This window comes from Gloeophyllum trabeum (assembly GCF_000344685.1).
Source record: "Gloeophyllum trabeum ATCC 11539 unplaced genomic scaffold GLOTRscaffold_00009, whole genome shotgun sequence".
Lineage (NCBI taxonomy): Eukaryota > Fungi > Basidiomycota > Agaricomycetes > Gloeophyllales > Gloeophyllaceae > Gloeophyllum > Gloeophyllum trabeum.
This window is the reverse complement of record NW_006920418.1, coordinates 1,112,660-1,125,724: the sequence shown is the minus strand read 5'-3', so window position 1 is coordinate 1,125,724 and position 13,065 is coordinate 1,112,660. Positions and strand designations below refer to the sequence as shown.

At 53.4% G+C, this 13,065-nt stretch overlaps 4 protein-coding genes across 4 annotated transcripts; 3 read left to right on the top strand and 1 right to left on the bottom strand.

Moving 5' to 3' along the window:
* Positions 1-92: 92 nt before the first annotated feature.
* On the top strand, positions 93-1,054 carry GLOTRDRAFT_139550 (uncharacterized protein). Its single transcript, XM_007869313.1, has 2 exons — positions 93-742; positions 795-1,054. Exon 1 carries the CDS (start codon positions 126-128, stop codon positions 699-701), a length of 576 nt encoding a protein of 191 aa, XP_007867504.1. The 5' UTR covers positions 93-125; the 3' UTR covers positions 702-742; positions 795-1,054.
* Positions 1,055-1,903: 849 nt separating this feature from the next.
* On the top strand, positions 1,904-3,186 carry GLOTRDRAFT_130569 (GroES-like protein; the record flags this gene model as incomplete). Its single annotated transcript, XM_007869312.1, has 5 exons — positions 1,904-2,166; positions 2,223-2,301; positions 2,364-2,565; positions 2,623-3,017; positions 3,064-3,186. The coding sequence occupies 5 exons, from the start codon at positions 1,904-1,906 to the stop codon at positions 3,184-3,186; spliced, it is 1,062 nt and encodes a 353-aa protein (XP_007867503.1).
* Positions 3,187-5,037: 1,851 nt separating this feature from the next.
* Positions 5,038-8,878, top strand: GLOTRDRAFT_130568 (uncharacterized protein; the record flags this gene model as incomplete). Its single annotated transcript, XM_007869473.1, has 16 exons — positions 5,038-5,140; positions 5,200-5,337; positions 5,403-5,554; positions 5,604-5,682; positions 5,736-5,867; positions 5,921-6,105; positions 6,170-6,184; positions 6,253-6,282; positions 6,338-6,357; positions 7,293-7,514; positions 7,568-7,709; positions 7,766-8,144; positions 8,209-8,423; positions 8,486-8,536; positions 8,605-8,793; positions 8,852-8,878. The coding sequence occupies 16 exons, from the start codon at positions 5,038-5,040 to the stop codon at positions 8,876-8,878; spliced, it is 2,079 nt and encodes a 692-aa protein (XP_007867664.1).
* Positions 8,879-9,179: 301 nt separating this feature from the next.
* Positions 9,180-11,690, bottom strand: GLOTRDRAFT_44548 (uncharacterized protein; the record flags this gene model as incomplete). Its single annotated transcript, XM_007869060.1, has 2 exons — positions 9,180-11,446; positions 11,579-11,690. The coding sequence occupies 2 exons, from the start codon at positions 11,688-11,690 to the stop codon at positions 9,180-9,182; spliced, it is 2,379 nt and encodes a 792-aa protein (XP_007867251.1).
* Between the last annotated feature and the right edge of the window lie 1,375 nt (positions 11,691-13,065).

Here is a 13,065-nt window from a genome sequence, read left to right as displayed (position 1 = left end):
ACCGGCTCGATTTAGGTGGGGCGTGGGAAGCCGCAATGACGTTAATGGTATAATACCCCACATCTTCGAATGCTCGGATTCAAAAGACAGCCCGCCCGTCCAATTTCCTCTCTCCCATTACCGCCATGTCCGCCTTCCGCGTCCTCTCAAAGCACTCCCGCTCCCTCTCGCGCTCCCTCGCCGCCCGCTCTTTCCACACCCCCTTTGTCGCCCTCTCCGAATCCCCCCTCACCGCTCCCCCGCCCCCGACCAGTAACGTATCGGGCATCTACGAGAAGAACATCGAGTACAACTCGGAGCCCACCCCCTCCGCCAACGGCTCGTACCATTATGTCGTCTCGCAGCCCGACCCGAGCAACACCCCCTACGCCGTCCCGTCCGGCGCTTACCCCACCTCCGCGCCCTACGTCAACTACACCGCGACTGAGCGTCCGGAGGTGCTCGATCAACCCAAGTCCTCCACCAGCCCGAACCCAGCTCATCCCACTCTGAGCCGGGCTGTGCCCAGGAACGACTCGGGCGTGCAGGAGAGCGCTGCCGTCAGGCACGAGAACAACCCCAACAAGGGCACCGAGTTGATGGACAAGTCGAGCACCCAGGGCTCGAATAACCTGCAGGAGAGGAATCCGCCTCCCATTCAGGATGTCGGAGAGAAGTTTGGCAGCATGGGTGTCAAGGATGCTTGGAAGGCCCGGAACTGAGCGCGGCTTCCGTCATGCGCTCGAGCTCGCATGGGAGCTCGGTAAGTGGCCAGATCCATCTCTAATGCAACTTTCAGCTGATGCACTCTCTAGAGCTTCAGTCGTTCCGTAATAATAGACCGGAGACGCAACGCGTTGTACCATAGCAAGAACTTCGTCCTTTAATCGTTGGCGTCTCCATTTCCTATCCACCTGTATTGTTATTACCCTACTCGTCTTTGCAGTTCGTCGTACGCGGTCAGACCATGTCCTTCCCGTATTTATTATGCATTCATGTTGTCGTGCTCCGTCTTCTTGTCGTGGATGTTTGGACGTGAACGCCGAACGTTCAGTGGCATCAGTCCCAATACGGCTGTGCATAGATGACCGTCAGCAGACAGGTCATTTGGGCTTTACGGAGATCGCCGAGCCGGACGGAAGACCGCTCTCTTCTTCCTTCTTCTACATATTGCTTCCGCACTTCATCAGCGAACCCGGATAATAAACTACTAGTATGTAGGTATGTAGGTGGAGCACGCTGGCTAGGATGAGCGCGTTGGGAATATAGATGAAGCCACAGCGCTGAGCTGGTGACCTATCTTACCTAGGCCTATCTTGCGCACCGCCCGGGTCTGATCCAACCGTGTATGGCCATGAAGATACGTACGTTATGCCTTGATTACTCCGGGCGAACCCCCAGAACTCGAAGCTGATAGCCCATGGAAAGTATGTATCTTGTCAGCATGGGACGATGCAGTCATCCAGCTTTTGCGTTTCGTCAAGTCAATCACCAACCATCACCTCGATGGTATGTCACTCCTCGTCGACTGGTAACACTAACAAAATCCAGATGACGCTTTCGTCTCCAGCTCCGCTGCTTGGTCCCCAAAAAAACTAGCATTTCCTGCCGCGTGCCGGATACGAGCTTCGTCACTGCACGGCATACAGCGTCTACCACAATGTGCACGGGCCAAACAAGGTTGACCGCAGAATGAGTATGAAGTGTCGACCGCTCTGATGTGTCTATCAACACGAAATCGCATCAAGCCTGCCGCGTCTCAGTCGTAAGTCCGGCATGGTAGCCATGGCACAGACAGCGCATCCCGTGCTGCCTACTGCCTGCCGCAGAGACTCGTCGCCCTGCAGCTCCTGCCTATAAAACGCGTATCCCATTTGGGCGAAATTTCCCGACACCCTTGATATCGACATAACACCGCTACACCATGGCTGAACAACAGAAGGCATTATTCCTCCCTGAGAAGCAGGGCGCGTTCGCACTAGGCGACAAGCCCATCCCCTTCCCCGGTCCCGGCGAGCTGCTCTTGAAGGTCGAGGCGGTTGGGCTTAACCCGCTCGACTGGAAGCTGCAGAAGTGGGGGGTGCCAGCATTCATTCACGAGTATCCAGCGGTGCTTGGGGAGGACATTGCCGGCACTGTGGAAAGCGTGGGCGAAGGGGTCTCCGGCTTTGCTAAAGGGGACAGGGTGTAAGTGCTCCATTTCAATAATGTAGTTGTAAGAGCTGATTGTTTGGCGTTTGTAGGATCTATCAAGGGACGTTTACCCCGGACAAGGCTGGGTTCCAGCAGTATACGCTCGCAGTAGCACAGTTCACGGCAAAGGTATGTATTGCGGATATCTACTCCGGGTAGTTTGCTGGGTTGACAGTCAGAACCAATCCCAGATCCCCTCTAATATCTCATTGGACGAAGGGGCGACTCTCCCCACCGCAGTCGCCACTGCGGCAATGGGTCTCTATGCACCCATTAACGACACCGCCCCTGGGGGCGCCGGGTTGACCGCGCCGTGGGAGGCCGGCGGGCGCGGTAAGTACGCTGGTAAACCTATCCTCGTACTTGGAGGATCGTCCTCTGTGGGACAGATGGGTGAGTCAGACTACCCCAAGCTAGTTGCACCCATGTCCCGCTACTCACTCCCAGCAGTTATCCAGTTCGCGAAGCTCTCCGGCTTCTCGCCCATCATCACGACCGCCTCCCAGACGAACCAAACGCTCGTCAATTCCCTCGGCGCTACGCACCTGATAGACAGGGCGCTCCCCGCCGAGAGTTTCCACGCGGCTGTGTCATCCATTACTACCGCGCCGCTCGAAATCATTTACAATACGATTAGCACTCCCGAAACGCAACAGGTTGCGTACGACCTGCTGGCTCCTGGAGGGGCGGTCGTTTTTACGCTTCCCCTTGCCATCAAGGTTGGGGCGCAGGGGAAGAAGAGGGTGATCAACGTCTTCGGCGCTGTGGCCATCCCGTCTCAGCAGAAGACCGGGGCGGGCTTGTACGCAGCCCTGGAGGGGCTGCTCGCGAATGGAGAACTCAAGGTAAGAGGACCAGCTCCTGTGCCATAGCATACTCTGATTGGTGTAGCCGAATCCCGTGCGTGTGCTGCCCGGGGGGTTGAACGGGGTGGTCGACGGGTTGAGGGAGATGGAGGAAGGTCGCGTCAGTGGCTACAAGCTGATAGTGCATCCTCAGGAGACCGGAGCATAGAGCTCCAGAGAAGACTTAGTGTTCCTTCATTCCTTTCGTCATAACACGAATTTGTTTGTGTTTGTGGCTATATCCCCTTCCGAAAATATTATGTCTGAAGTCAGAACTAGATCTGGGAGGATGACTATGCTGGAAAAATCTCTGGAAACCTGAAACTTCGACATCTCCTTTCTTAATCTGCCGACAAGTCGAGCACACTGCGGCACTTGCAGTCTTTAGGGGCGGGCAAAAGATTGTACGAAAGGGAATTCCGCGGGCTCTAATTGGCTGGAAACTACCTTTCGTACAATCGTCTGGCCGGCCCTAAATACTGCAACTCCCGAAGTGGCAGTACGCTGTCAAGGTTAGGGGCCCTTAGCCGGCCCGGTCAGTTCTTCACGAGCATTCACCATGTATGCCAGCCTTTCTATCCCGGACATCCAGCCACTCCAAGCCTGAGGGAATGAGGGACGGCCTCCGCAGTTCGAATGGCTGAAAGGATAGGTGCCAATGGGGTGGTGAGAACTCACATAATCGGTTATCTTGGGCCTTTGGTCGAGTCATATTCAGGCCGCTCTGCATTACGGTGTATTGAGGCTTCGCGTTCTGTTAGGGGCTTTTTAGTCCTTAATCTTTTCCCATTCCTCTAATTTATTGGGGAAGACTAGGCGGAGAAGACCATGTCGTTCATTGGTAGCATGATGCGCGCCTCAGGCGTACCTCGAACCAACCGGAAGATCATCCTCAGGCTATCGAGGTCGAAGTCGTCGGTCGCAGGTTCCTCAATGGTCGATGCGGAATCCAGGGCCCAGGCATATGCAAGGCATATCAGTCACTCCAGTGCAAAATAAGATGTCGCTGTACTCTCCACGTGAGTAGTCGTTCACTTGTCACAAGACATATATTTCCCTGGTGCTGCTTCGAGTGAATATTCTTAGTCTTGAAGTGTGCCACTACAGAAAGGATTATACACAGCGTGGATCTCCCGACAATTAGTCAACCCGTATCTCCTCAGCTGCACGGACTCCTACCGCTCAGGCCGAGGCTGAGTCTGGCTCTGAGCAGGATGGGTATCACTCTGTCGGTAGATGTCCTATGCACTACCGTGTGTTCTGAAGTGATCATCTCGTGTTCTATCTCGTATTTAGGCAAGTGGTGGCTGTTGTCCGGTTTCTCTGGATGTTCCCCACCGGGCCCACCCTTTAGCGAGGCTATTGATCTGCAGTGGTCCGGATAACTGTTGATTCCGCGTCGCCGCTTGTGTTTAACCAATCCTACAAGCAGATTTAACGCCGACACAGTATCCATTCTCATGTAACATGATGTATAAGCAAGAGAAGCGCCTCATTCAATCCAATTTTAGTCTCGGTGGAGTGCTTGAGATGGTACGTGATAGCAGAGGCTATGGTTAGCGCCTCGTGATCAACCAAGCATCAGTTCGTCCTTGGTTCTAACTTCTCCTTGGTAAGATGATCAGTATCACATCACCTGAGGCTGTTCTGGTATTATATGAGATCCTAAGCTCTATATCTATTGTGCGGTTCAAATACCTGACTGCTTTACCCACATGCCATTCTAGATTCAGCACACGTTACCCAGTGCAGAGGTCAAGTTGTACCGCCCCATCTGTCCGTAGGAGATCCGCGAAGTACCATAAGATTACTCGAGCAGGTGTACTGTTCCAAGTGCCATGATAGTGGCGAAAGCTGTCAATCAAGCCGGGCTTCATCAAACCCTCTCGCTGAGGCTCACTCGTGGACCATCAGCATCACTAGCATAGGGGTGATGTACCGACTGCCACAGAGAGTATAAAGGGAGCTGGTCTGGCTGTCCATAGAGTCCAACACGCGTTCATTCAAAGGCTCATATACAATGTCACAAATCCCAGGAGCAGCGGCGGCAGCGGCAGCTGCGCAAGCATGGCTAGTCGAAAAAGGGGAACTGATCGCTCTATTCGGAGAGTCGATCTTTTACGGTAAGCAGCTATGGAGCCGTGGTACATACTAATTGTTGAGCTGTGCATCAATCATTTAGGAGCCCATGTCATCACATGCGGCCTTTGTCTGCGAGAGTTGCTCCTCTCGCGGGACATGAAATGGAAATTTCCGGGTAGCATTCATTGGACTATGCTCTCGGGTGCCCTGTTTTTGATCTTCCTCTCGACTTTCCATCGTAAGTGCAGATTTTCGAGCCGCGTATTCGAGTAGGACTAACCAGTTCTCGGCGCCCGGGGACAGTTGCCCTTGGCCTCCGATACAATCTCAATGCTATCAAAGTATACCTCGGGATACCCGGCGCCAATCTTGCTTTCTTCGACTTGGCTTATTGGGAGACCATCATGCAATCGGTCATCTACGTTACGGAGACTATCCTAGCAGATGCCTTGTTGGTGAGAACAAATTTATATATCTGTTGCTCAAATGTTCCAACTCGAGTAGATATATCGTGCACATATCGTATGGGACAAGTCTTGGAGGATCGTCGTTCTCCCGTTACTTCTGTGGTTTGCAACTACAGGTACGATACCAGTGCATAGGCTCGAATGACGGTCGTACTGAATGACCACAAAGCTATCGGTTGCACTACGTTGTGGATGGTAGCTTCTACGCAACATGTCGTCCCCAGTGAGGCCCAACGGCGACTGGAGCATTGGATGGATGGCTTTCTCTCGATTACCTTCACGGTGAACATATTATGTACATGTGCGTGTCCATCGTACTTGCCGATGAAACAGTAACTGATGCACAATTGGAAGCACTCATTGTCCACAAGATATGGAGGGTGAACACCCAAGTCGCTTCCAGCGCTCTCCATCCTGCTCGCCTCACGCATATTGTTCGCGTCGTGATTGACTCTGGCCTCATATACACTGCCTGTATCATCGCTCTCTTTGGTTCTACTCTTGCCAACAGTGCTACACAATTCCTCTTTTCCTCCGTGGTACGTTAATATACTCCCTTGCTGTATCTTGCTCCGTATGCTCACTTCTGTCGTCGCAATGTAGCTCGTCCAGGTCATAGTACGTATGAATTTGTCACTTCCCAGCTCGTCAGATACTCACGATGCGATCCCGCGGGACTCGTCTAGGGCATAGCTTTCAATCTGATAATAATCAGGGTTCGTAGGGGCACGGCAATGACTCCTAACTCAGTATTCAGCACTTCGGAGATAGGAGGCATTCCACTACACTTGGTGCGCGGTTCACAGCCTCAAGACAGTCAGGATAGTCAGAGACGGGGTACGATACAGATCAAGGATGTGGTATTGGGTCACGTCGACAAGGCGGGACATGCGGATATTCGATCGAAGGAGCCGTCCCGCATTACAGAGGATTTCGGCGTGTAAACTAAACAGCAGGGACTCAAAACATCGATGTGCGGGTCTCCAATGATTCTGATACCTGGGCATCATCAGCGCGGATTCCCAGTCGATCTGTCGGTCACTGCTATTCGGCTACAGTCCATTTGTCCACTCTGTTTCCCGAGCCTACAAGCCTCACTAAACCTCACTTCCGGCCACGACATGCAACCCCGTTAAGCGTGACACTATTCTAGGAATAAGAATCTGTGGTAATTACCCTACCGAATATGCTCTAATATTTACTAGTGCACTAGTGCGTTAGAGAAGACCGTACCCTCCAAGTCCCCTAGTAAACGCTCACGCAAAGGGCCGAGAACTCGTGGATGTAATCCTTGCGGGGAAGCGCTGCATAGTTACCGTACGCGGTACATATTCCGCTTAATGTGCTATATGACGGATTCTCCCCTTGTTTTAGCTTCATATAACCCGGTACGAGAAGAGGAAAATTAGTTCAAATCCTTTCATTCGCACAAGGAGGGTCAATGACAGATTGAGAGTACAGCGGCCACAGTGCGACTGGTGAGTTCTGAGTCTGAGATTCTGAGATGCGATCTGAAGATCGAAGCTGGGACTAACCAGATTAGATAACCGTCGGTCCTGAGTTATCTGATAAGATCACTTACGCCACCACTTCCGCCCGGTACGCTGCATTTCAGCCGCATGGACACATAAGCAGAATGGCCGAATTAATATATAAAACAGCCCTAACTGATCTTCGTTCGCACAATGGGCCTAATTATTTCTCTTCTTCGCGACCGTTTCAGCAGGCCGGCTCAGCCAGAAGGCACGGTCGTCGTGGTCGGCTTGGGCATCGCTGGCGTCAAAGCTTTCAACTACCTTCGGGGTGCGCTGCCCTCTGGTTGGCATCTTGTGGGAATAGAGAGGAACGAGTATGCATTCTTTCCAATCCCCGCTCTGCGTGCCACAGTGGAGGCGGGGTACGAGAAACACTGCTTTGCAGAACTGGACCACCTGCCAGTGGTGGGAAGGTGTGTGACCTGAGTTCCATGTTAATTTATCTTACGTTCCTCCGCCTGCCCAGTTCGTCTGGTAAATGTGAAGCTTCAATTTTGCCCAAGACTGCAGTTGTGCAGCTGAATACGCAGTCCGTCATCTTGGAAAGATCCAAGCCACAAAGTGAGGCAACAACCGAAGTTGCTTTCGATTATTGTATTATCGCAACCGTGAGACTCCTCTGTCTCCACATTTTCTCGTTCCTAATGGTGTCTTCTTGTCCTAGGGTGCATCTTATCAATACCCATGCCGCACGTCCGATCCAAGCCTCAGAGCCTCCCTCTCCCAGTTCGCTCAATTTCAGGACGCTCTTTCCAAATCCTCATCGGTGCTCGTTATTGGTGGAGGGCTGGCTGGAATTGAGTTTGCCGGAGATGTTGCCAGTCACTTCCAGGACAAGCGAGTTGTGCTGATAGTTTCGCGGACTCCTGAAACGATGTTCGAAGAAGGTGTACCGGTATCCCTGGCAAAGAAGACGTTGGAGAGTCTGCGGACGATTGGAGTCGAGGTCCGGCTAAGCGAGAGAGTTGTCGGTGCCAGAGATATGGTCACTGGGCCGTGCAAAAAGTGCTCAGTGCCTCTTCAATCTGGACAGTCCATTGAAGGTATTCTGTTCTCTCCTGCGTTTGTGATCGGGCAGTGAATAGACGTTAAAACTCCCGATCCCAGGAATCGACTTCATATTCGTTGCCATAGGAAATCAAGCCAACTCGTCCCTCATGCAAGACTTGGCACCAGGATCTATCTCGGCTACGAATGGGCTAGTGCATGTTACTCCCACCCTTCAGCTCTCACACACGCCGAGTCCGGAAAAATCTGTACTGCCTCTATCAGATAGCTCGGACGTCAGTTCTAGGATCTTTGTGGTCGGCGATGTGTCCGACGTCAAGGCAAGTCCGATGTCCTGCTACAAATAGAACCACATACACATGATACACAACTTTAGGAGCAGAAGAGTGCACGATCAGCTTTCAGGCAGGGCTTATACGCTGCGCAGGTCAGTCACGGTGCTACCGCGCACCACCTTGTTGCAGCTCATGTCCCATCTTCGTCCCCACACTGCAGAGCATCGTCAACCTCGTATATGGGCGGCCCGTCAAACCATACAACCCGGCGTCTGCCCCCGTATACCTCTTCTCAATAGGAAGCCACTACGGTGGCGGCGCCATTGGTCGCTGGGTATGGAACTCTCGCATAGCGTCGATGTTGTACGAGTATGGGCTACCGGCCTGGTGTAAGGGTTTCAGACAAGAGGTGCGTCACTCATCGTGCCCCATAAGATGCGGGATTGTCTGCTCACTTCATGGTACAGTATAACTCGCCATTGGTACAGGTGTGATGGCATAGCTGCGGTTTATTGCCGATGTGGAAGCTGTTGGGGCAGTTCCGGGTCTATTTGGGTCGATCGCATCTCATTGCAGAATGTACGGTGTGCTATATTGGTTTGCTAATGAACAAGGTAACACGCCAAGGATGGACATGTCACTGACATCGGTAAGGATTCGTAAAATAGTGATATAAGAATAAGATACTAGCAAGGACCAGGTCGTTTCGCAATCGTAAGCATGAAACAATTTCCACGCCATTCGTATGCCCTCGAAGAAGCGTGCTACTCGTCGTCGTGAAGTCTGTACTTCTCATCACAGCGCACGCACGGTCGTGGTGTGCTTGATATCCCGACTGCTGAAGCCCACGCTGAGCGTCAGTCCACCCTCAGGGATCCTCCACTGCTGCGCCTCTACGTCCCAATAGCTAATATCCCGCCTCGTCAGGAGGAACTGAACTGAAGAGCTCTCCCCCGGACTCAGATTCACCTTCTCGAATCCTCGCAGCTGCCTCAGCGGCGTCCCAGAGGGAACAGTCGCGGGGAAGGTGAGATAAAGCTGCGGAACCGTAGCACCCTTGACTGCGCCCGTATTGCTGACCTTGGTCGACACCTTCAGAACGGGCTCCCACAGCGAAGGGTTGCCTCCGGGGACAACCTTCACCGGAGGCGGCAGCGCCGTCAGGTCACCACTGGAGACCTTCTTGACTGCAAGACCCGACAATGAGAAATTGGTGTAGGACAAGCCATATCCGAACTCGTAGAGCACGGACTTGTTGTTATAGTCGAAGTAGCGGTAGTCGATGAGGAGCGACTCGGTGTAATTCAATTGCCAATCGTTCGGCCCCGGGTTCGTAACGTTCAGGATGGGCGCGTTATAGTCGCTCTCGTTATAGGCGATCGTGTAAGGGAGCTTGCCCGAGGGATTGACGTCGCCATACAAGATGTCGACGATGGAGTTCCCAGACTCCTCGCCGGGATAGTGAGCAGCAAGGATGGCAGTGACATTCGAATGGGATGCGAAGGGCAGAGTGTTAACACCACCGGAATGAGAGATGACTACAGTGTTGCTGCAGTTGTTCGCCACGTTCTCTACTACCGCATTACCATCCCAGTCGACCTCCAACGAACTACGATCAAAATTCTCCGTGGCCCAAGTCTTCAGGAACACCAAGCAGACGTCTAGCTCCTGCGCGGGAGGCCACAGAGTTGTCAGGTCGGTCGAAGCCATAGTGTTATTCAAGATGTACTGAACCAAAGCTCCGTCCTTCCTAGCTCTAGCCTTGATCGCGTCTAGAGGAGGCACAACATACGACAACCTGCCTGTACCAGAGCCGCCACCCACCGGCTGCGTACCATACTCATACTGCCCGCCGAAGTTTCCGATGAAGAAGTACAGAGAGTTGGTGAGGTCGCCGGCGTCGTTGCCGAATACGCCGATGTGCTGTGGTTTCTTCAAGGGCAGAGCGTTATTGGTGTTCTTCAGCAGAACGACTGCAGCAGAGCCAAGTTCGCGGATGAGGGCAGCGTGGTCGTCTCGCACATCACGATTTGTCGTCCCATTCAAATCGAAGTGGTACACCCAATTGCTCTGCGGGAAGAGTGCGTTCAGGCCGGCAGAGGAAGGATCGACAGTGGGATACCCCTTGTCCTGGTTGAGATAGAAATAAGGGGTGAGGACTCGGCGTATCATGTCGTCTACCCGAGACTCGGAAAGGGTGCCGTTCTGAACAGCGATCGTGATGTTGGCGCCGAAGTAGGAGGGGGTAGCAGACGTGAAGGCTATACCGCCGGGCATGTTCATGTCCAAGCCCGCCTCGATAGCTGGAACACCCGATAGTGTTGCACCCCAATCCGACATAACATATCCCTGGAAACCAAATTCCGTTTTCAGGACGCCGTTGAGCGTCTTCGAGTTCTGGCACCCATAGGACTGGTTCAGGCGGTTGTAACTGCACATGACGCTGGCTACTCCTGCCCGGACGGAGTCAGCGAATGGCCAGGAGTAAAGCTCGTGGAAGGCTCTGTCATCAATGTTAGACGAGTAGGCCTCGATAGTAGAATTATCCGCGCCGACGCTCGGAACACGCTGTGTCTCCTGCTCGTTCCCGATGTAATGCTTCGCGCACGCCTGGACACCTGCGGACTGTATGCCTTTGATGGTATGCTCCATGGCGACACCGGTCAAGTATGGATCGGGAGAGAAGCCTTCCCAATTCCGCCCGCCCAACGCACTCCGTCCCAACGGGCCTGCAACGGGGCCCAGTACAACATGCGCGCCCTTGCCTCTGAACTCCTCGCCCATCTGGACCCCCCTCTGACGAATAAGATCCCGATCCCAGGACGCAGCAGCGGCGATTCCAGCCGGGAATACGCTGGCGTAGTCCGCCTGACGGATCGCTAGGGGACCGTCCTGTATACATAAGCCGTTGAAGCCGAGACGAGGAATCGGAGGGATGTTTCCGACACAGGGACCAGGGGTACCAGTCACCATCTCAGCTTTCTCCTCGAGGGTTAGTTGAGACACGAAGCTGTCGGCTCTCGCAAAAGCGGCCTTCCAATCCCCCGCGCCGGTAGCGTGAGCTGTGCGTAGAGATCGTCAGTACGTTGTTGGAGATAGGTCCACCAGGGAACACGAAACATGAAAGGTCGGGACAGCAGAGGTATCTGGTCCGCAATAGGCGTAAGTCGTGAATCGTAGTAAGGGATACTTACGGGAAGGATAGACGGGGGGACTGAACGAATAATTACCACTGTCCCATGATTGGGCGACGCTTCTAGAGACGAGTAAGGTCAGGCAAAGGACCTGGTAGGAAGCGAAAAACATCTGGCTTGTGCTCGGGCGGCGAGATGGCGAAGGAATCGCTCGAGCTTCACATATTAAATATGCTGGATTCGAGGCGGCCGATGAACCGGAGCTCGAGGTCAGGTGTATCAGTTCATCCAGACCTCTGAAGAGCCGCTCGTCGTAGCAAGAGTAACATGAGACTGGTGGTTCGAAAGACTGTGTTTGACGCTGATATCCCGATCACCGGGAAGCTCGTCGCTGACAGAAGTAGCTGTGGCCGGAATACGGGGAGGTTGTCCTCTAACGCCGGATACCTGTGAGATTTGTTCCTGCTTGGGGTACTGACATTCCAGCAGGCGGGTCAGAAAACGTAGAAAAGACAGCCGAGTTATTACTTGTGCCTGGAAAAATCTCGGACAAACTCCCGACACCCACTCAAAGTGCTCAGAGGCGCATGCAGGGAGGTGGGATGACTGGCATGATAAGGCCAAGGGATCTGTTAGGGATCATGGGTGTGATTGACTCTAGGCGCAACTGATATCCCGCACGCGGGGAACCTGGGAGGCCTGGGGCCCCGTCCGGGACGCGGGGAAACAAGAGACTCGGTCCCGTCAAACAACTTGGCCCCTCAGCAGTCCATAAACATGCAAGACTAAGTTCTGACCCCAGTTAATGGTTGGTGCTGTGGATGTGTGGGAATGAGATTCAAAAATTCGCAACTAGACGATTCACAAATCATGAATGCCCGGCAGACTCACCTGCCGTGGATACGAGCACCAGTCCAGCGAGGACTTGTACTTAATCACATGCTCGGTTGCGCCTGCATGACGAATCTACCATTGCGCTGAGTGACTAACTGTTATTGCTGGGCCAGGTTCCAGGAGATGATGAGGACAGCTATTACAGTTGGCAAGGGCTGCCACAAGCACGGTCATGAGCGCGAGCTTCGGTGCAGCCACGACGGACCCGGACCGATGTGCCGCTCGCTGGGCAGTGGCAGCGCCACTCATATGCATGATCAGCGCTCTGCCTGCCACTGGCTTGCCTTGCGATGGTCCCGTTCCACACGATTCGTTCAATCCATAGTATTTTTCTGAGCGTAAATGTCAGCCCTGACGACTACGAGACGGAATTTTATGAGTCCTGCGCATTTCCTGTAGGGCATACCCGCGGTTACGACTTCACAAAACTAATGATACCTGCATCACAAGTTGTTGCTCTGGCCTCAAGCACGGAAAATGGGTCATTTTTTCTCTCTTCGGAATGTGTAGGTAATTCCCGAGGAGAGCGCACGATATGGTGGAAGACAGACCGTCGGATCAGGCTGCGCGTTCCTGGCATCCTCTGACTTGGTCTTAGCTGCCGCCTCGTGAGTACTAGCGCATCCGGACTCCACCCTTACCAGAGGAGACAG